Raw genomic sequence first — 22,872 nt, 5'->3', positions numbered from 1 at the left:
TTCCTAAACAATGTATTTTTTAGTTTTACGTGGTTTTGAACTTCTTAAAGATGGTATCATTCTGTATGTTTTGACACTGGTTTTCACCCGCTATCCATGCCAGTGAAGGTAGCCGTTGTTCACGTGTTTTCACTGTGTATCTACTCCCTGTGTGTCTGTACCTGTCTGTTCTCCTGAAGGTAGGCAACTGAGTTGTTTACTGTGTGTTTCCTTGCAAACAATGCTGATACAAACGTTCTCATACCCTGTGCCCAAGTGCAAATCCTTTCTAGGGGATTTGACCAGGGCCTGTAGCTGCTGGGCCATGAGACATGTGCATCTCACTTTACAGGCGTCTCACTGCCGCCGGCAGCGTGTGTGAGAGTTCCCAGCCTCCCCCATTCTTGACGGTGCTTGTGCATTTTTACCTGTCTCCTGGGTGTGTTATAGGTGAAGTACATGATACTATATGTGTGCCAAGCACTGTAATATGTAAATAAAATACACATTTTATTTTAGTTTTATTAATTTGATTTAATTTATTTTCATTATATGAGTTTTTCACTGCCAGAGAAATTAATATGAACTATATGTTTACATACAAGTAAACCAAAGATTAGAGAAGTTAAGTAATTTATCTCATTTTCGTCTTGAAATGACCACGAGGTCAAAGGGGTAGGGAAAGACAGGTGTACAGTTTGAGGGGGGTAGCATCCTGCTGTGGATATATCTGGTGAATTGCCATCAGACAACCCGGGGGTCAAATACTGGCTCTGCCACATCCTAGCAGCGTGACTTCGGTTTCCTCAAATGTAAAATAAATTAGGAAAACAATTCCTATCTGAAGGCTGTGATGAAGCTGGCGTGAGACGAATGTAAACAAACACCTAGTCCCGTACTTGGCACACAGCAGACACTCAGCAGATGTCCCTCCTTCCTCGTGGGAATCTGAGAAGATGAAGCAGATAATCTGCTTTGTACTGTAAGGCATTATGCAAATAAACATGGGGTTTATTTTCCCCACTCACATTCTTCCAGTGCTGGGATTGGGCATGACTGCCTCCACCTGTGTTTCAGGCAAGGGGACAGTTTCAGGGAGAGGAAGTGACTGCCCAGAGCCCAGCAGCTCAGGAGAGGCACAGCTGGGGTGTACCAGCTCCTGGCTCCGGTCTCCTTAGCTCACTCCTGGCACTCTCACTTGCAGCCTCTCTCCCTTCCAGCACTGTCCTTGCAACAACCTCTCCCAGGTCCCTCCTGGCTTTACCAACCCCTTTACTTCAACCATCTGTCTGTTACTGAACTTGGCAGCAGACCTGTTCCCCCAGCTGATCAGATGCAACTGTTTTGTCCTTGTTTGTAAAAAGGCAGTAGCCTTACCATCAATACTTTCGTCTTGGGGAGCTTCAACTCCCACGCCCACCTCCCCTGTACGCAGCAGACAGAAGGCAGGGTCACTGCCCCATTTTACAGGCGAGGCCTGAGGCACAGAGTCGAGTAGAGCTTGGGTGCTCTCTCTGTTTACCCTGCTCTTCCAAAAAGGAATCTGCACGGGGCCGAGGTGATGGAGTTGGTGCTGCCGTGCAGGCTTTCAATCAATGTCTACTCCTTGGCGGAGCTTTTCAGTGCCTCCCCTCCGCCTTCTCGAGATAAACTCTAAACTCCTTGGCGGGACACTCACAACCCATCATGATCTGGCTCTTGCCATTTTCTCGGGCCTCAGCCTCATGATTGGGTTGGCCCAAAAGTCCATATGGTTTTTTTCCGTAAAATAAAAGACATGTTTTTCATTTTTACTAATAACTAACTTTATTGATTTGGATATTTTTAGTATGTTGGCAACCTCCCACATGGTATAACATTAATTGTTCTCAATTAATGTCTTGATTTGATTGCTATCAACCTCAACTGGTCTACCCGACCATGGAGTATCATCGCCCAATAAGAAATCTCCAGCGCAAAATTTGGCAAACCACTTTTGACACGTTCGATCAGTCACAGCACCTTCTCCATACACTGCACAAATCTAGTTTTTGCGTTTCAGTTGTGTTTTTACCTTTCTTGAAATAAAAAAGCATAATATGCCAAAAATGTTGCATATTTTCTCCCATCTTCGATTTTAAAATGGTTACACAAAAATTCACCAATTTTGATGTTTTTTTAATGCATGCTGATATGACAGCTGTCACAATACAATCTAACAAAAAATTTTTGAATGAAGTTAAAGACAACTAAGTGCTACTAGAGCCACCTTATGGAAAAAAGGAAACGAACTTTTTGGCCAACTCGATATTTTCCAGCCCCACACAGCTTAATCCCTGAATGGACAACCCTCTCTCCACCACTGGGCCTTTGCACCTGCTGCTTCTCTGCCTGCTGCTCCTTGCCACCTGGCAAACACCTTCCATCTCCCAAGGCTTATTTCAGACGTCCTCTGTGGGTCTCTGGCCCACTTCCTGTAGCCCTCTACTTCATTGCTGCATTGTGGGTTACCTGATAATCACCTTTATTACCTGATTTGTTATATATTTGAGTTATATTTGTTTCTTCCCCTTTAAACCATGAGCTATTTGAGGCCTAGCACTGGGTCTGCCAGTGCCATTTTCCACATCTGTAAAGTGGGGATCATTTTGCTTATCTTGTGGGGCTGTTGTGAGGAACACATGCTGTGTTGGCTTTGGGATGCTAAATCGAGCTCAGAAAGAGGAGCCTTGAAGTCATAAAGCCAGAGAGAGGCAGATGGGGGCTTTGAATCTTGTCTCGCAAGCCTGTACACACCCCACTCAGCAATGAGAAATGCTAGAAGGCCAAGCTTGTGCCTAGAAAAACACAGCACTCTGGACTCCCCTGCATTCTACAGAAGAGGATGTGGAGGCTCTGAGAAATGGCTTACCCCCTGCCACACAGCCGATTCACGGCACATGCAGCGTAGGACCCATTCCCGGTCCCCCCCCCCCCCAGTCCTGCCCTTGTCTTTCCCAGTCTCAAACTGTCCCCTGAGACACATGATTCCTCCTTCCTTCAGGAGGCTGAAGCCAGGCATCATTCTCCCCCTTTGCCAAAGAGAGACTGAGGCACGGTCTTTCCCAAGGGTCTCTCAGCCCCCTGGGGACAGCCCAGACCACAGCCCCACTGGGCTCAGTTGGGCTTTCTTCCCCAGGCCCAGCTCTCCCCTGGGTCCCCTCACCTGCCCACCTGGTTGAGAGAAGAGCAGGAGGGCCCCAATCCTGGCAGGATGATGTCTGAGATACCTTCGGCTCTGTTAACTTCTTCCTCATTAACTGGCTCAGTGACCTTGAGCGGGGGAACCGACATGTGGGGCCTGGTTGTCCCATCTGGCTGGGACCGTGGTTCTTGCCGCCGAGCTGCTGGCACACCTGCTGCTGGGAGTAGAGTGAAGTCGTGTCATCACCGAGCTCCGGAAGCCGGTGGTGGTAAGGGAGGCAGAGCTCTGAGTTCCTCGAGGCTCTGCTTGGTGGTGGGGCGGCTGATTCTCACCACCCTGCTGCTGCTCCAAACCCTCCTCCTGGCCTCTGTGAGGCCAAACTGTCCTTGTTCATCAGCTACAGCGAGGATCTCGGCGTTGCCCCCGTGGCAGAGTGTGCGCAGCACCGAGTCAGGAGCTGCTCTGCCTGGAGCTGGATCCTAGCACTTAGTGCAGTATGACCTTGGATGTCCCCTAACCTCTCTGCGCCCCTGTGCCTCTATCTCAAAGGGGAAATTATAATAGAAATCCTGCCTTGCAGGGTTGCTGTGAAGATTAGAGTTAATATTTACACAACATTTAGAACAGTATCTAGAGTTCAGTAAGAACTAAATACATGTTATTAGTAAGGGAGCAGGCAGCACTAACGGAACACTTTGCAGGGGCCAGGTATGGGTCCTCTAACCTTTACTGGGAAGCAAACCCAAGTGTATGACTTTGATACTGGGTGCCTCCCCCACTTCCTCGCACCTCCCTGAGAGCCATTAGCGGATCCCTCCTTGTTTCTGTGCCGGGAAGACGGTCTTGTATGTCTGAAGTTTTGCCAGGACTAGACCTCAGTCAGGTCTCTCCCCTGGTCCCGTGACTGCTCTTTCACTGAAGCCTCCTCCATAATTCAGATCCTTCATGAACGAATTAATTAAACCTCCACTTATGGAATGACACTGTGGGCAAGGCACATCCCCTTCTGGGGGGTGGCACGGGGCTATGGACTCGGACAGGCCTGAGTTTGAGTCCTGCCACTTCCACCGCCTCCCTGGGGTCTTTCAGCAAGTCTTCAACTCTCAGGGCCTCTGTTGCTTCATATGAATAATGGGGGCTGCCGAGTGGTGCTCGGGAGCTGCTGGGAGGGCTCAGCGAGGTCACACGTGTCAGTGCTGCCTGTGGCGGCCAGGCACTCTCCCCTCCTCTCACTCCTCCACAGTAATCCTGCCAGGTGCGGGGCAGCTCTCAGCAGCCCTGCTCTCCAGGAAAGCCTAAGGATTCACTAAATGTCATCCGGTACAGTGGGGACTTCACGCAGGGCTCCTGGTCCCCGCCTGCGCCCTGCTGCCTTGGGCCAAGGTGCCCACCAGGCCCTAGACTGTGGTGATAGAGCGGGTCTTCCTTCAGGGAGGTCATGCTGCTGGCCATCCTGTGTGGGTGAGAGGAGGAGGAAGGAGACCCCACAGAAACACACACCCACCCCGCCATGCACTAACAACCGCCAGGGCCACCAGGACAGCACAGCCTAATATTTCCTGCATGTCGAGGTGAGCTTTGCCCCTGCCTCCTCCCCTCCTGCCTCCGCTGTCCTCCCACCTCTATCCCCCGCCCGTTCTTCCTCTTCTCTCTCAATCCCAAACAGCCTCACAGAAGCACAACACTAGGTCCACTAAGGGGCTCTCATGGGGCCTTTCGTGTCCCTAAGTCTCTGTCTTTTCATCTGCAACATGGGCAGCCCTGAGATTAGGAGGGTGAGACTTAGACTCATGAACCTCAGGCCCCTCAGGGCCAGACTCCCTGTGACGTGTGGGCCCTTGGGCTCGACGTGTGGGCAGACAGGAGCCTGGTGCCTGGTCAGTGGAGAGCCTTGAGTAGCTGCTGTCATGCGACTCCCCTCCCCGACCTTGGGCCTAGCAGAGACCCCCCGACTGTCTTGCTTTAAGCCTGGGCTCTTCCCACTGCAGCACCTGGCCCGTTAGCAGAGAATAGCAACAATAGCCCTCACACAGAACTCTCTGGAGAGACAGTCATGCAGGCGGACGTGCAAATCACAGGCAAAGAGACTCCTGGCTCTTCCCATCGTGGCTTCATGGAGAGAGCCCCGGGTTGAAGTCCGTAGATCTGGGTCTGAATCCCACCATGCTCCTGGGGAAACCGCACCCCGACTCGGTTTCCCTATCTGTACAATGGAGTCAGTGGCATTGCAGATCAGTCCAGTGCCTGGCACTGAGTCCCGCACGGACAAAATAGGGACAAAGAGCTGTCCCTGTGCCCCTGAGGCTCACGGCCCGGAGGCGGATGGACTGGAAGAGCAGATGCCAGCCTCGGTTCCCAAACCTCAGAGGAACAGGAAAGGTACCTTTCCTTATTTTCCTATAACTGAACCAGATTCCATGTGCAGGCCCCATTCTGTCAGGAGGCAGACTTAAACTGACCCCTGTTTTGGGGTCCCCTTTCCCCCAAATTGCATGATTTCAGCAAAGAGTTCTGATCCTCTTGGGAGTGGTAGAAAAATAATCTTGTCCTGGGTGTCACCAGCTCTTCACATTGCTTCCCTCACACCTGCCACATCCTCTTGACTCTGGGCCCTGATCCCTGCAGAACCTCTGCAGGTCACTGCCGTGCCAGATGGACCCTGGTTCCTGACTGCACCCTCTTCATGTCTGCAGGCTCTTTGCCTTGTCTGCCACCTCCCCCCGCCTCCCCTGCCCATTCTCTCCTGCCCTCTGTTATCATTACTTACTGCAAAGCACATTCCAGCTGCCTCCAGGGGGCGCTCCCCAGAGTGCGGGTCTGCCCCTGTGCTCTGTCATGGTCTTCATATTCTTCAGCCAAACCAGCAAGTCCCCGTTTACCTCTCCCGCTTCCGTCTCATCATCATCCTCCCAGCCCCACACCGTCAGCCAAACAAAGAGCCGTGACTAAAACAACACAAGGATGCACATCCTGCGTGCCAGACACATCGCTTCTGTTAACTCACTGAGATCCTCACAGTAATACACAAGGTAATTACTATTATTCTTTCCTTCTGCACTGAGGAGGAAACCGAGGAACTGAGAACTAAGGCCACACAGGCAGTCAAACGTAGAGTCCAGTTTCAGAGTCTGTGCCTTTAAACACAAAGCTGTGCCCCCTGGAACGGAAGAACCGCCTGTTAGCAAGTAGGCCATCTGCTTTCTCACTGCCAGGCATTTGTATAGGAATCCCCTCACCTGGGACCCTTTTCCTGGCACCCCTTTCACCTGGCTCCCTGCACTCATCCTTTGTGTCTCCATCCTCCACATCCCTTCTGGAGCCCCAGCTGGGGTCCGATGGCTCCCTGGGCTGTTCCCACCAGAGCCCTCGCCAGTGGGTGTCATGGGAGGTGCTTCCCTACCACACAGCCTCTGAGGCAGGAACTCTTCTTCGTCTTGGAATTTCAAGATTATGGCGTGGACCTTGCTGTGAATGTTTGTGGAGTGAGTGATTATCAGTTCACCTAACCCTATGCTTTGTCAAGGTCAAATGGATTCATGGGGCCAGTCTACCAATGGGAATTCATCAGGCACCTGGAGAAATACTAACAACAGTGATTGACTGTGGTTTGCCTGGTGGGGTCCGCCATGGCCAGGCCACTGTCACCCCAGGACAGTGCTCTCAGCCGCCCAGCTCTGCTTTCAGATCCTCCACCACCTTTCCTCTTCCCCTCCAGGCTCTGCAGCCTCCAGCCTGCCTGCCATCCTGCTTCCTCCCACCTTCAAACATGTTTACTGAGAGGACAGAGGCTGATCTTAAGGGGTTGATAGCGTCTCCCAGCAGGAGGGAGATTATTCTCTTCACTTGACAGATGAGGATTCTTCTGCTTTGGGAGAGAGAAATAAAATAGATGGAATCCCAGACTGTCAGCGTGGGATGCATCCTGGAGAGTTATTGAGTTCTTTCTCCTAATTTTAAACACAAGAGAAGGCCCAGAGACATTCTGACAGTCTCTGGGGCCCAGGTTCTCTGTCTGCTGGTTTGCTGGCTTTTCCAATTCCGTAGCTTTGTCCCCAAGCCCCATAGTCAGTAAATGTCCCAGACCAGGACTCCTAGTTCCAAAATCCATTCTGTTCGTCACTGCTCTCCATGTCTTTCAGCCTTTTAGCTACGTGACTTTATTGAAGCAGATTATCATTTTCAGGTTCTAGGTTAGGCAGTTAGAATAGGGGAGTTCTGACCCAGTCACACAACAGCCTTCCAGATCAAGTATTATTATCCATATATCAATATGAGGAGACTGGTCAGAGAAAGCTAGCTACTTCTCTAGCTAAGAACCACTTCAAATTCAAATACAGGTCCCAAGTCCACACTCTTCCTGCTCCTTAGGCCCATGCAATGCTTTTGGCCCATGGCCAGGGATGGAATTTCCTCTCTACTCTTACTTTCTCCAACATTTTTCCGTATATTTCTCTCCATTTACCACCATCCCCACCAAAACAAAGTGAAAGGTCTCCTCCCAATTTCCTGATCAGTGGAAATGAGGCCTGCTGAACTGTGTCTGACCTCAAGCCAAGAACTGAGCCTAAAACCTCTCCTTTCTGTGCCCATCCTCACGCTGGGAGTGGGAGCTCTGGGTGGCTGCAGCCTCTGGTCTGGCTTTGTTTTCTCTCATCCTTTTATTAGCTGCCTAATTGGCAGGCCAATTAATCTGTTCATCTGTGAAGGAGGCTGGATCACAATGAACTACTCCATTTCCAGAAGCCAATCTCTGAGGCAGTGTGGCCAGACCCTGAGCGCAGGCTGGCTTCTTAATGAAGGGCCGCCCGGGAGCCGGGGTCAATTAGTGGACAGATTAAGCAATTATGAGCCCCTAACAAGGGTGCCTGGCATCATTACCCTGCCTGTTTACTGACAAACTGCAGCTTTAATATGAAGACCAACAAATGAATTAGGGCATCTGGTCTACTGCCACATCGGACGAGAAGTGAATGATGTCCAAGTGGCTGTTGGGCTGTCCATGGATTCTCAGCCTGGGCCTATGAAAGGCCTGAGCTATCCCTCACTGGCCACAGCAGCTCTGGAATGTGCTCTGGATCATTCCAAGAGTTAAGTGCCTGCCGCCGGGCATGGGATTGTTCTTTGTTACCCTGCTGCCCTCCTCCTGTCCAGTCTGTCAACATCTCCTTATGTTTCAGTTCCCAGCTCAAAGCTGCTTTCTCCCTGGTGCCTTTCCCACTCTCTCCAGCAGGAACGGAGCTCCCCTTCTGCCTTTTGGGAGGGTTTTGTACTCTCCTATTACCTTTCAGCATCACAGTCATTTTGTGGGATGCCAGAGTGCCATTTTGCCCAGTTTTTTAAGGTCTTAGACAAAGCAGCAGAAGCATGGAGAAGAGGAGGGAAAAGGCAAGGGCTCAGAGCTGTTTGTTTTTTCACCCGCTCTCCTGTCGATGGCACGCAGGCCATCACCGGAAAGGTAGCCGGGAGGGGAGTGGCAGGGTCACGGTCAGACTGGCACTTTAGGAAAAAGCCTCTGGCTGCAGTGCTGAGGGCACATTTCAGAGCTGGTTACTGTCATCCAGGCCAGATGTGAGGGTGGCGTAGAGTAGGAGAGAGGCAGAGGGGTGGGGTGGGGGCAGCCTTGCTGGATTCAGAGACTTGGGACTGCCTGACTGTGGGAGGGGTCATGGAGAATTCCACCTTCCTAAATTTGGTGACCTGGAGGCAAGGGGGTGTTGGTGCCAGTGAGAAGCAAGAGGGACTCTGGGAACAGAGGACCCTCCCAATGGAGAAAGGGGTGGATGGGGAACACTGAAGAAGCCTCTCTCCTCGTGGGACTTGAACCAGATCCCTTCTCCGGGCTTCCTGGTGTGCCCAGCGGCAACGTGCGGATGTAGATCTCTCAGGTCCCTGACGCCGTAGTCATCGATTCGACATCCCTGCCTGTCAAAACCCTGCTGCTCTCCAAGGCACAGCTGAAGTTCTATCTTTTCTCGGAAGTTCCCCTGTGATTCCTCACAGGAAATGCTCTCTCCATCCTGCCCAGGGGCTTCGATATTATGCCTTGAACTATCTCTTGGAAACAAGAGATTTATAAAATTCATTGGCAGCACCCAATCCATAGCCATACACCCACAATGGCTTAACAATGAAGACCCCAAATCAAATAGTGAGCTCTCACTGTTTTCCAAGCTGAGGAAAATGTGCTCCTCCTTCCTTAAAACACGGTGAGGTTAACCCAGATACTTCTCTTTCCTTAGGGATCATTGACTTCCTCATAAGTCAGCACCCAGTTGCCCGTGTCCTGCGGGAACACCTGGTCTTCAAGATTGCGCCGATGCTCAACCCTGATGGAGTCTACCTGGGCAATTACAGGTGGGTGACGGGAGAGGATGCTCGGAAGCTGATAGTCATAGGATGGTGGTGTAGAAGCAAGAAGAAAAAGGGGATGTATTTTTGAGGAAGGATATTCAGACTCCCCCTGAGTTCATCAGAGGAAGTTTCATCCTGGCTCTTGTGAGTGCAGCTAACGAACCTTGGCTGTTTCTTGCACAGCTGCCTGAGCTAACTTGCTAGCATTTTCTGGGCAGCTTTCTGGACCAGGGATCATGGGGCCTAATATCAGTTTGGGCACCTCCTTCCTATGTAACCTTGGGGAATTCGCTTGCCCTCCGATGCTCAGTTTCTTCTGCATAATGGAGATAATAACTGTCGAACACTTACCTGGCAGGGCACTTGTGAGCATCAACGGAAATGGTGGGGATAAATGTGCTCTGCAGAATACCATGTGGAGGTCATAATGGTTACTGTTTCGTTTCCGCATTTCTTCTCGGAGATCATTAATGAGGGGTGGCATTCCAGATCATCTGAGCAGCATTTCTTTGTGTGGGGCATACCAGCTAGCCCCACACTTGCTCGTGCACCCATGTCTTCCGTTCTCTTTCTCCCGGTAGCACCATAATTTACAGCCTAAATTCCACTGCTCAGCGGTCATCTGCCGAAAGAACTTTGGGTCCTCTCAGATCGGGTTACTGTAGTACCCTTGTTTCATAGTTGAGGATGCTGACTTGCCCAAAGTCACACACCCAGTAAATCACTGACTGTCTAACTTCACTGCCCAAATTATACAGCTTTGTTGCTGATTAGTCCAACAACAACTCTCAAGAAAACATCCAGATTTCTGAGCTCTGCATACAAGGATCTGTATGCCCTGGTGCCTGTCTGTCCCCCATGCTGCCTCACCTCCCACCCTCCACTCTTAGAACTGTCACTGCAGCCACGCTGAGTAAAGCCTACTTCTCTATACATGTCCTGTTGGTCTCTGATACCTTGCGGTCTGCCCAGGGCCTCCTCATCCACTCCTCATCTCACTAACCCTCTTCACAACTCAGCTGTGCACCTTCTCCTGGAACACATTCCCCAGGCCCCCAAACAGAACTGGTCACTGCCTTCTCTGCGCTCCCACCAGCCTGCTTACTGAGCAAGTTTTATCCTATCGCACGGACCCCCCCGCCCCCACCCAACGAGCCTCCAGCCACCAGAGAGCAGAGACTGTGCCTTCTTGGTGTTTGTGTACACCCCAGGGCCTAGCAGCAAGGGTCAGCACATAGCAGATGCTCAAAAAGTGTTTGATGGGTGTGAGCGAAGAAAAGCAATGACTTCACTGATGAAGAAACTGAGGCCCAGAGATGAGATGGGACCTGCCCAAAGTCGGTGGCAGAGCTCAGACCAGTGCGCAGACTGTCTGATACCCAGCCAGCTTCATTTTAAACAGAGTTGGTTTACTACTTTCCAGGAGCATGGCAACTGGGTCCAGAAGGGCCCCCTGGTCCCCCTGGGTATGAGTTAGAGAGAGCCCATGGGATGCATGATGCCTTAATTAAAGACAATTTTGCTTCCTCTCTTAATTGGCTCGAGAGATGGTTCATTAGCGCTGGCAGGTTTTATGGCTTGCTGCAGGCCTGAGATCAACGCCTTTCTACCATCCCCGAACAGAATGTACCGCTAGTGATAACGGTGGCAGAATGACCGCTTGATTTATGTTAACATTTCTGCTTAATTACAAGAGCGGCAGTGGTCAGAGAGAGGTCAATGCTGTCCACTCCACACATATTTATGTCATCGTCTGCTGTCCAGGGATGATGAGTGGAAAGAGGTCTGTGACCTTGGCCAAAACACTGGGTTTTGGATTGCCAGTGGGGTAGTGTTGGGGAGCTAGATGCTTTAATACATCTTCAAGCTCCAGATTTTGTGATTTGGGATTTCAGGATGAAAGAGCTCCGACCCTCAGAAACCATTCTGTACCGGTTAAAACCCCCAACGTTCTGCTAGTGAGAATATGGGATTCTCATTATGAGAGTTGGAGAAAACCTCTGACCACAGGCATTAATCCTGGTGCTAAAGCAGCTCTGCATAGCAACAGAGGAGCCTATTCATCAGGAAAATTCACTACTACAGATTGGGAGAATGTGGAAAATAATAATGACGACTCAGAGATGGGAGCTTCAAGGTGCCTTAGAGGCCGTCTGGGCCAGCCCCTCCCGAGCCTCCTACTGTTGCAACAGCTTTCCCACAGCTTGGTGGGGCTTCCCACGGCATTATGGGGAATGGCAGGGAACAATCCAGAGTTCAAGTAAGTTTGGGAAACACAGAGAGAGCTAAGGAAAGTTAAATATGTTCTTTTACAAAAAGATTTTTTTCATTTTGAAAATGCTAATAAACAGGAATCTAAAGAGGAGAATATAGCATTTAGTGTTTTCCATGTATAAGTATCAAGGAAGCTTTTTTCTATAGAGCAGGGGTGTCAAACTCATTTTCACCGGGGCCCACATCAGCCTGCAAAGGGCTGAAATAATTTTAGGACTGTATAAATGTAACTACTCCTTAATTGTTAAGCAGTTGAAGTTACATTCGGCCCTTTGAAGGCAACTGCAAGGCTGATGTGGCCCCCCCGTGAAAATGAGTTTGACACCCCTGTTCTAGAGCTTGTTTTGCTCACCTGCTCCCTCCCTAGGCCCCCACAGGTATTAGGGTTTATAAACACATCACAGAAAATGCCTCTCCAAGAATTCTATTTGCTCCTCCAGCACCATGTCAAGCACTCCCACACTTATCTCATTTAATCCTTGCAACCACTATGTGAAGGGAAGGGTGGTCTTTGTTAAGGCTTCTGTGCTTGCAAATAATAAAAATCTCAAATTAGCTTGAGTACAGGAGGAAGGTCAAGAAGGAGAGGGAGGGTAAGAGAGGAAAGAAGGAAGAAAGGGAGGGAAGGAAGGAGGGAGGGGGGTTACTTGTCAGGGTTCTAGGACAGCATACAGAGTCAGAACCAATCACATCACTGGAAACAGGCTGGCATGCATCCGGCCTTGTGTGCCACGTCGAGGCTGGCTCTCTCTCCCGGGCTCTCTGACTCACTTTCTCAGCAACACCTCAGAATGTTGTTGGAAGCCTCTCAGGCCTCAGTGAAATGAAATCACCTGCCTTAGGTTGTGTGGCTGTGAGGAGCAGACAGGGATGCAGGTCCATTCAGCCTGAGCCCACACTCCCTGCTGCCTGAGGCCTGCATCAGGCGTCGCAGGCCAGAGTGAAAACAAGACACAGGCCTGCCTGCGAAGCACCTCTTCTCTCCTTCTCTTCCCACCCCTCTACACTTCTCTACATCTCCTTCTCCTTTTTCTTCTTCTACATTAAAGAAACATGGAATGCAATCTAGGAAGGACAGTCAGATTTGATCATGCACAGCTGACATTTAAAAAATACAAGTATCCACACCATCGTGTTTATAGTGAGCTAGACGAGGTACACCCTGGCATTTAATTGCAAAAGGTGGCAGCTGTATCATGGTAGATAATGCTCCTTATGTTAAAGAGCAGCATCATTTACTAACTAGACTACTGTATATGCTACCAAAGGTCAACTGGGAGTGCTAGGCAGGGCCCATACCGAAGTCTATAGCAACTAAACCACACTCGACAGTAGCCCTCTGGAATAGTTAGATGCCGTAACAGCAGATAACAACGACATTACAGCATCGAATAAAGACACACTCTGCGTGTACTTCCTACACTCCCATTGCACTGGCCTTTTTTATAGTTTCTGTCTGAGGGTTAACGTAAGTTCACTGAAGGCCTTCCCTGAGCCTCCAGCATAAAGTGGGTTTCCCGTTGTACTCTTTTGGAGCATTTTGTTCTGTTCTTTCATAGCCCTTGGCCCAATAAGCGATCCTGCGTTTATTTATGTGACTATTTGTTTAATGGCTCTCTCCATCTGTAGGCTGTAAGCTCCATGAAGTCAGGACTTGGTCTATCTGTCCCCCCAAAGCCTGGCATGGTGCCTAGCACAGAATGGGACACACACACACACACACACACACACACGTGTATGTATATATGATGTGAATGAATCAATAAACTAAGTCATGCTTGGTAGTGGTGCTATGGCACAAAGCTACAACCCCCAGTGTAGAGTCAGGATCATAGAGACAGAGAGCAGAATGGTGGGGCTTGTGGGGCAGCGAGGGAAGCAGGAATGGGGACTTAATGCTTAATGGGTACAGACTTTCAGTTTTACAAGATGAAGAGACTTCTGAAGTCAGAGGGTGGTGACGGCAGCACAACTGTGTGAAGGTACTTAATACTACTGAACTGTACACGCAAACATGACTAAGGTAATACACTTGATGTTATGTGTGTTTTACCACAGTTAAAAAAAAAAAATGGTAGGACAACTGATGCACTGTTAGCATTTCGTAGAGTTCGGGGAGGATCCGGGGCCTGGAGGTCTTGAGGGATGAACACTGTGTCTTCTAGTATTACGAAGCCAAGGGGCTGCGAGGCACCCCCTAGCTGGAAGGCCACTGGGTTGGGGGGATGGCCGAGTCAGCCTATAATCGGCGGGCACTCCTCAGCGTCCGTCAGTACCTGCGGCTGCCCACACACAGTGCAGCGTTTGCACTGTCTCTCTCTCTGCTGCCTCCTCCCCCCATCACTTCCTCTGCAGAAAGACAGCCTCCACCTCCACCTGTACCCCACTGAGTGTTCTCCTGAGCGTGTGTAGCGCACAAGTTGCCTTGCATTTGAAAAACAGACCCTCCATCTCCACATGACAATAGGAAACTGTGCTGGGTTTGCATTTCCTAATGAGGTGCTTGTCATTGTGTATTCCATTGAGCCACGTATAAGTAAACAGTCATAGACCTTTGAATACATTTATTAGTTTTATTTATGTTTCTGGGCATAAAAATCTATAATTACCAGGTACAGCCTCGGTATAACTGGTATTTAATGACAATTACTTTTTGTTACCATAGAAATGAGTCCAAAGTAGTTACCCATAATTTCTCATTTCCCAAACCTCACACATGCTGGATTGCAATATTACCATAGTAATTGCCTATTAGTCATCATAAAATACGTAGTTACCCAAAAGATAGCAAGATGCTGTGAAATTTCTCATCTTCAGAAAAGCTCAGTGCTCCTTGGGAGTGTGGAGGTGGAGGTGGGAGAGGAACGGCACTCCGTGGGTGGTGCAGAAATGATCTGGTTTTACGGCACGGCCCGCGGCGGAGACGGATGCCGCTGCAATCTGCAGACCCGCACCTCATTATACCTCTTGGCCCTGGCCCTCCTCACGTCGCAAAGAATGCTCGAGTGCAGTAAATCCAATTTAACTCAGGTTTGCTGAGGGCCTGCTGAGAGTCAGGCCCTGGGTTGGGCCCCAGGGAGGCAGATGGAAATCAGAGGCAGCCCTTCCTAAGAAGCCCTGTGTTTGTACGAGAGGGGTGTCTGTGCAAGTGTGCGCACGCACGTGTGTGATGCTATGGAGGCCTAGATAGAACACAAGCTGATGGCTGGGTGCCTATAAACTGCACGTCATATACATCGTCCCATGTAACCCTCACAGCAGCCCTATGGTGGAGGTAGTTTTATAGCCCCATTTTAAATAGAGAAGGTAATTGAAGCACAGAGGTGCCCAGGAACTCGCCCCAGGTCCCTCAGCAGGACGGGTCAGAGCTGGGTGAGGAACCCAGGCAGCCGATCGTAGCCTGCCACCGATTTAAACCCCTGCCACCAATTTAACCCCCTGCCACACCACTCCCCCACACACTGAGTGCTTCCCTCTTGCCAAGAGACGAGGGAGGGGTTTTGAAAGATGGAGGGTATGTAGGGGTTTGCCAGACATAAAAGGGAAATAAAGAGAGATGTGCACAACGAAACAGCATTAAGGATGGCAAAGGGTGAAACACCAGGGGAGGTGTTTCCAGCACACATGTGTGCACCCACGGACATTACAACTAGCTGACGTTGCCCACTTCAACATCCAAAATAGGAATCATTTTGAACTGTCCAAAATAGAACAGAACACAAAATTAGCTACGTAAAATAAATGTCAATATCCTATGTGTTCTCCGACAGCATAAACACTGCATTTTATTTTTCAGTGAGCTAGAAATGGAAAACAAAGATCCACCACAACTATTGCCTCCCAGAAAGGTCTGCTGGTTCAGTGCCCTGCCCGGGACAGGGAGCCCCTCACAGTGTCCCTGGGTGACAGCCGTGCCCCTCTGCTTGTCCACCACCAGCCGTGTGTGGGTGGTTGTCTGCCCCCGGCAAAGCCTCGTGTTGCACGGATGCTAGCTAGCATTTCAGAGAGGGTTTATCTTCAGGCTACACCTGCCATTCCATCACTTCTGCTTCGTCCCCCTCAAGGATTACTAAGGTTTAGTCCACCATGTACATGGGCACCCTTCAGCTGTTCGAAGACTATGTACCCCACTCCTCCCCATGCGCCACTCATGCCCACCACCACCCGCTCCTGTTCTCCAGGATGAAGGTCCCCAGAGTCTTCAAACTTTCCACATGGGATTGAAATCACATTGTCCTTGTCCTTCCAGCTGTCCTCTGAACATGCTCCAGATGTTGGTCATTGTCTGTCTTTGAGGCATGGTGTCCAGGGCTGAACAGTGTTGGTGCTGCTGCTGCTGCTGCTGATGATGATGATGATGGCAGCATTGATGGTAATGATGAGTAGCTAAGATCTAAGGAGCCTCCTGGGCCTGACACTATTCTAGGTATTTTGCATATATTGTTTCCCTTAATTCTTAGAACAACTCCATCACTATTCACATGCTCCAGATGAGAACACTGAGGCACAGGTAGTTAAGGTAACACCCTCAATTTGCAGAACTAGCTAGTGGGATAGAAGTAGGAAGGGACCATCACACGCCCTAATTCTGGGGACCTTGTGCACACTGCTCTCTGACCCTGAGCTCTTTCCAACCTAAATCTTTCCACTTGTATTTCTGCTAAGTCACAATGCCCCATCTTCTCTGAGAGCCTTACAGGAAGCCTGTGGCATAGCAGGGCAGGAATCACTCCCCCTCTTTGAGCAAAGAAGAAACCAAGTCACGGAGAGGCTAAGGAGCTTGCTCAAGGTCACACAGTGAGTGAGCCCTATAGTCCAGATGAGGTGTGAGTGACAGAGGGCCAGACAGAGCCCTGCCTCCTGGAGACTCTCTCCCGCTTTATGTAACCTGAGTGATGTTTCTATGGAGGCTGCGAGGACACAGGCTGGCAGTGTAATCAGGTGTCTAACCCACAAGTGCACACAGCCAAAACCAATTATTCAAATGAGCTTCCCAGCCAGGTTCCACAGAAATGGCCAGATGGCCAGATGTCTGTGGTGGCAGCTCCCCATCTCTGTCCCTGCAAGCAGCTGAATAGCATTTCAAAGTTAGTGTTGATAGCAAGTTGATTTTAATAATTGACTCTACGGTGAAGACAGGCCTCTGAGGAGACATTAGGCCAGAATTAGTGGCTGGAGAGTCTGGAGGAGCAGAACATAGTGATAGAATCAAGAACTTCATCTCATTTCTGGTCTTAGTTCCTAAACCACTGCTTCATAGGGTCAGTTTGCTACCTAAGACCTTTTGTGATCCCCCATCGAGCACCAGAAGGGCCCTAAACTCAGTAGCTTGGTATCAAGGCATGTGCAGTGTGCTGGAAATTCCTTCTCAGCTCCATCCCCCACTGTCCAGCAGGCCCCATCTGGCACCACCAGCCTCTGTTGGCCCCCTTGCCTTCCTGGGCCCTCTCCAGGGCTCTGAAGTGGCTACTCCAGCTCACACCTGGGCTTTTGCTGACACTCTGCCTCTGCTTAAGAAGACTTTTAACCAAGCTGTTCCTTCCCCCTCTTCTTTTTTTCTCTCACTCCCTTCTTTCCTTTCCTCAAACATTCACCCGGCCCAAACTTTATGCCATGTTCTGGGGACCTGAGGGGGACTTTGCCCCCCTGGAGGAGGTGCTGTGTGATAGGAGCCTTGGGGGATGAGAGGGAGTTAGCCAGGGGAAGAGAATGGCAATGCATGCTACGTCCAAGGAATCTTAATGTTAAATAACCATGTGATGCTAATAACACAAACATGAATTGAACTTGTACCAGCTCCCAGATCCCTCTGTAAGTGTGATGCGTATGATTCCACTGGAAATCTAGGGCTTATAACTTGTCATGCTCCTATTCCCATCCTACTTCTGCCAATTTCAAAGGAGATACAGGGATCAGAAAGACAGAGGTCAAAGTATAGCTTTACTGTTGGTGAAAAGTGGAATTTGGAAGACATTGCTTATATCTATGGCTAAAATTGGCCTCCTTTTACTACACCCCAAAATTTGACTTCCCCACCAGCCACAGACAGAACAGGAAATGGGCTGCCTCCCAGAGGCCCATCGTGTGCCAGAAGAGAGGCCAGGATGCACCCTCCCTACAGATCTAAACAACACTGCCTGGGGGGCTAGGCCCACAGGCTCTGCCTCTTTCTCATGCTGACCAATCAAAGGTGTTCCAACCCCTCCCTTGGGAAGAATAAGCAAGTCCATAGAGGTGAAGAGCCATTCTCTCCACATATAACAGACAAGGAAATTGAAGCACAAATGGGAGGTTAAATCAATTGGCCAAGGTCCTGCCATTGCAGGAGATCCAGGCATCAAAACCCGAGAGCTAACTCAGAGTCCAAGTGCTCAGCCTCTGAAGCCTTGCTGCCTGCATCCCGAGTGAGCAGAGAGCCTTGGGGAGTGTCAAGTGGTCTGGTGTGGCTGGTGCGTGTGGTCAGGGCTGCAGTCCACACTGTGGGTTCATGCACAGCACAAAGGCACCAGCTAACGGGACAGGTGGAGGCTGCCTTGCAGCCCCAGCCTGACAAGCCTTGAGACTGAGAGGCACTGCATCAGCCCACAGAAGGGGGAGCCTCTTTTCAACTAGCTCATGGGACTTAATGTAAGACTTGCGTGGAGTACGGACTAGAAACATGGTGCAAGAAGCTGGAGGAATAAGTAGGGACCAGGTTGTGGTGGACCTCGCGGGTTATACCAAGATCAAACCATATAGCCAGCCAACATGCGTGTAGCACTTACCTCAAACTCAGCAGTGTTCCCAGCATTTTACAAGGCTGATCTCATTAAATCCTCAAAACAACCCTTGGAGGTAGGCAAAATCTGCCTTTTGCAAACCAATGTAGAGGCACAGTGAGGTTAAACCACACAGCTAATACGTGGCCAAGCCAGGGTCTTAACCAGGCAGAGTGGCTCCTGAGTCCACAAGCACTGTCTCAGCCACTTCTCAGCCTCAGATGGGGCAGCCCTCTTGCCGGCTCCCAGTTCTTGGGCAGAACTAAAGGGCTTCTCTTCCTTTTTGTGTTTCCTCCGCCCTTTTCCACTTAAGAGATTGAAATAGCCAATTCCGAGTCCCAAGGGCCAGTTCATGCCTTTAGAAAATGTGTTCCCTCAGGCTTATCAAAGTGGTTCTTTTTATTCCTCATCAGTGTTCTTATAAAGAGAAAAATAATCCATCGGCTCTGGAATGGACTTCCAACTCTACTCTTGCATAGCAGTGTATCCTCGGCCTCAGTTTCCCCATCTCCGAACTGTGGGAATTGGGTTGTATGAAGTCTTGGGTGCCCTCCGGCTAGTGACTGCACACAACTGTAGAGTGATAAGCTCTGTGGAAGCCCCCCCGCCCCCCGCCCAAGCTTGGTGTGTGTTGCCATCAAGCAAGAGACAGGAAGAAGGGAGGTTGACTCCCCAGGCCCCCCGCTTCCCACCAGAAGGGAGAAGGCACCCCAACAAAACTGTTCCTTGTCCCCTAGGAATAAGTTCAGGGAGAAAGGGCTCCAGGCAGTTTAGGGTTGGAGGTGATCCCTTTTCCAGGTGTGGTATGAGGACCCCTTCCCCCATGACAGGGGAAAGACCTGGCTGACCCTTGGAGGTCAGAAACCCAAGCACTGAGTGTGGCTCCACTATGAACCTTGGGCATGTCCAAGGCCACCTCACAAGGACATGCATTTTCTGCACTGCATGAAGGCTCCCGGTCAAGGGGGAAAATGGGGGCTACAACTCTGCTCCCACCCCCGTGTCTGGCCAGAGCAAACATTTTTTTGTACTTCATACACCCAGAAGGGGAACCTATTTAAAAGTTGCCAGCTTGGAGGGGGGGCCCTTTTGTTAATATGCATGAAGGTTTCCTTCATGCTAGTCCCCCATTGGAGACATAGTTTCCTCATTTAAAAAATAAGGGTGTTGCATTCGCCCCTCACCTCACATGAATCCCTCTACCAGGTACTGGCCTGGCTCCCAGGGCTGCTGGGAGAGAATAGAGTGATGACTAAGAACACTGGCTTTTGAGCCCGACAGATGGAGTTCAAGTCCTGCCTCTGTCTCTCGTCCTTGCTGGCTGCAGACAAACTGTTTCACCTTTCTGAGTTTTATTTGTCTCCTTGTTGTGATAATCTAAGAAGGGACGTGAGGGAAATGCTTTAAATATCCCAGTGATGATGAGGAAGAGCAGATGTGTTATAATTATCCCTTGTGTTTGGGACAAAGGACACTGCCTGTTGTCCTCCATCTCCACCACAGCAGAGCCACCTCCCCTTCCCCCAACTGCTAGGCAGTTTGCAGGAGCCGTTGATGACAGATTGTCTGGCATTCTGACACTGGCCAATCAATACAGCTGGAAGGTGCCTCGGGCCAAGGGCAATTGAATCCCAACCTTTTAGTGGTATTAAATAAAGCAATATTTATTTTGCTTTTGGTGCAAATATACTTAATCCAATCCAGCTCATTGGTAATGCTGAAAAACGGCTACATGCGAGGGACCCTGCACACGAGCCCATACATCTCTGCTTGTCGATGCTGCCCTCCCAGGCGCAGGCAGCCCCCCAGTGCTCAGAACAAGATTGATCCGGAGCCACCGAGCTGCCTTCTCCTCCATCCTTTACAGGAGATGAAAAGGAAATCATAAAGAGGGGAATTAAAATCATTGCTCTCGTTCTAGCTGCCATTATTGCAACAGGGATGAGGCATGATGCCCTTCGCTGGATGGGCTATTTATTTGCCATTTGAATAATGGTCTCTGGAACCATTGTGTCTCTGCCACCAGGCAGAGGAGAGGCCAGGACAGTACGGGGAGAGCAAAGGAGTAGCTCAGTGTCTCTTTCGCAGATCACACAGCCTCTCCGTCAGCTGGGGGGACTTCAAAGCGTCACTGTAGACCATCTTGGCATCAGTACGACCTGGGTTAAAATCCCAGCTCTATATCCTAGAAGCTGTCAAGTGACCTTGTCAAGGTCAAATCTCGCCTGCATTTTATTCACTCTTTTATAAAAGGGGATAAATAATACCTACCTCACTTGGTTATTGCAAAAGTGTCTAGCATATAACAGGTATTTAAATATTTTTCAAACTATATCTTCAAGTAACTAGCTAAACCTCGTTTGCAGCCGTTCAGGACATTTGTTTATGCATTTGTGCATCTATTCATTCACTCATTCACTCAATAGATATGCTGAACGTTCTCTCCACCTGGGTCTGTAGTAGGTAAGTTGGAGTGGAGGTGGGTAAGGTGGCTCAGATATAGTCCCTGCCCTCACTGGGCACACAGTTTGGAAGGAGAAAGAAAAGATACTTGAGAGTATCTCTGACTCAAGAGAAAGAAATCACATTATTCAGTCATATATAAATTTGACTTCCATAAATTTGGATTTTCTAAAATGGTCCCACTGTCAAATATTCTGACTCATTGATGCCATCAATATCTCCCCTTATGTCAGGACACGGGTCCTGATTTTGAGCTCATGCAGATATTTCATCTTTGAAAACAGGTAACAGATGAGAAGAGCGATAAGGAGACAGAGGCCCTGAGCAGGGACCCAGGATTTCACACTCAGTGAGAGAGTGGCATCTGGAGGTCATCTTGTCCATTCCCAGCATGGCCACGGTCATCACTGGCTACCATTTATTCAATATTCACTCTTCTGAGGATTCTGCCGGGCCATTTAGGGACATTAGTTCAGGTACACAGTCCAGAAGGTCAAGGTTGTTATCCTCATTATACATATGACAAAACAGAAGCCCAGAGAAGTTTTTTTAAGAAGAAACTTTCTAAAGGTCACATAGCTGGTACAAAGAACAGCCCAAATTTAAACCTAACTGTGACTCCCAGACACCCTGGCCTTCACATAGCAGCCTCATTGTTGTGTGTGACTCCACTGGCCCAAGGCTCAGTATGATGGAGTCACGGGAAGACTTTCCTAGCAGAGCTGTCCAGGAATGAGATAAGCTGACGGTGGGGAGGTGGTTGCAGAAGTGTCATGGAACAGGCTGGTGACTTAGCCAAGACACTGTGGAGGACATTCCTACTTGGAGGCAAAGGAGAGGTAGGTAAGCTGACCATCTCTAAGGGTACGGTTGTTAAGGATTAAGTCGTATTATCAAAGACAATGTTCCTTTCCAAAATTTAGATGCTCTGTAGGGGCTGGAAGAGCTCTGTGGGCATGGCACCCAGACCAAAGGCCCCATCTGCTTGGTGATGAGCCATCGGGAAGAGGATGATATAGGGACCTGATGGAGTTGTTGATAAATCAGCCCACACAGCCATATGGTTAAGGATGCTTTCAGTTAAAAAAAGCAAGAACTGACCCCAGCCACTGAAGCACAAAGGGAATGAATAGGAAGGGAGTTACAGAATAAAGCCAAAGCTGGAGAGCCAGACTTGGAAAACAAACAATTAACAGGGTAGCCCTGGAGGGCAGGAAAGCAGCTGCTGGCAGGCAGAATCTGCCTCTGTTCCCCAGCAGCACCGCCATACGACCCGGCTCCCAGCCCTGCATCACCCAGTCCAAGTTTAAGTCCTGAGCTGCTACCTGAGGCTGGGCTCCCCACTGCTGCCCTGGCTGCCAGGTCCCAGAGAAGGAGCACCTGGCCCATATGTCTTCTGTGGTGGGAGAAGACTCATCATCTTGGAATGATGGAGGGACAAACTCTCCCTCCCCACCCCCCTGCTCCATCTAATCACAGGGTTAGATGCTGGGCATTCCCCAAAGAACATGGACCAATGCTTGCTGCATCAGGAGGGAACAGAGCCCAGATACGAACTCAGCTTCCAGACGGGAGGAAGAGACAGGATGTCATCCCTGACTGCTGCTTTCGGCTGTTCACTCCGGCCATCCGTAGACTGCAAACGTATTAGGCCATGTCACTCACACAGGATGTATCATAAAACAATCACGAGGTACAATGAAACAATAGTATGACATTTCTGAGCTGCTATCATGTGCCAGAACCTGTGCTAAGTTAAGTTGGTTACGTGTTCTGTCATTTAATCCTCACAACACTGTCCCGAATCATAAGCGGACAGAGGCCCGTGCGCGCACCCTCTGTCTCCCACGGGACGAGGTGCTCTGAGAGCAGGGGTGGCAGGTG

The 22,872-nt window shown here is 49.8% G+C and overlaps 1 protein-coding gene across 3 annotated transcripts in view; it reads left to right on the top strand.

The window, feature by feature from the left end:
* Positions 1 to 22,872, top strand: part of AGBL4 (AGBL carboxypeptidase 4) — a 1,086,758-nt gene that overhangs the window by 961,798 nt on the left and 102,088 nt on the right. For all 3 annotated transcript variants that reach the window (XM_045204170.2, XM_045204171.3, XM_024571127.4), the window contains exon 8: positions 9,382 to 9,496. In XM_045204170.2, the coding sequence (XP_045060105.2) occupies positions 9,382 to 9,496 (115 nt within the window). The remainder of the gene's footprint in view (positions 1 to 9,381; positions 9,497 to 22,872) is intronic.

The sequence above is a fragment of the Desmodus rotundus genome, chromosome 3 (genome assembly GCF_022682495.2).
Source record: "Desmodus rotundus isolate HL8 chromosome 3, HLdesRot8A.1, whole genome shotgun sequence".
Lineage (NCBI taxonomy): Eukaryota > Metazoa > Chordata > Mammalia > Chiroptera > Phyllostomidae > Desmodus > Desmodus rotundus.
This window is presented reverse-complemented; position numbering and strand designations above follow the sequence as displayed.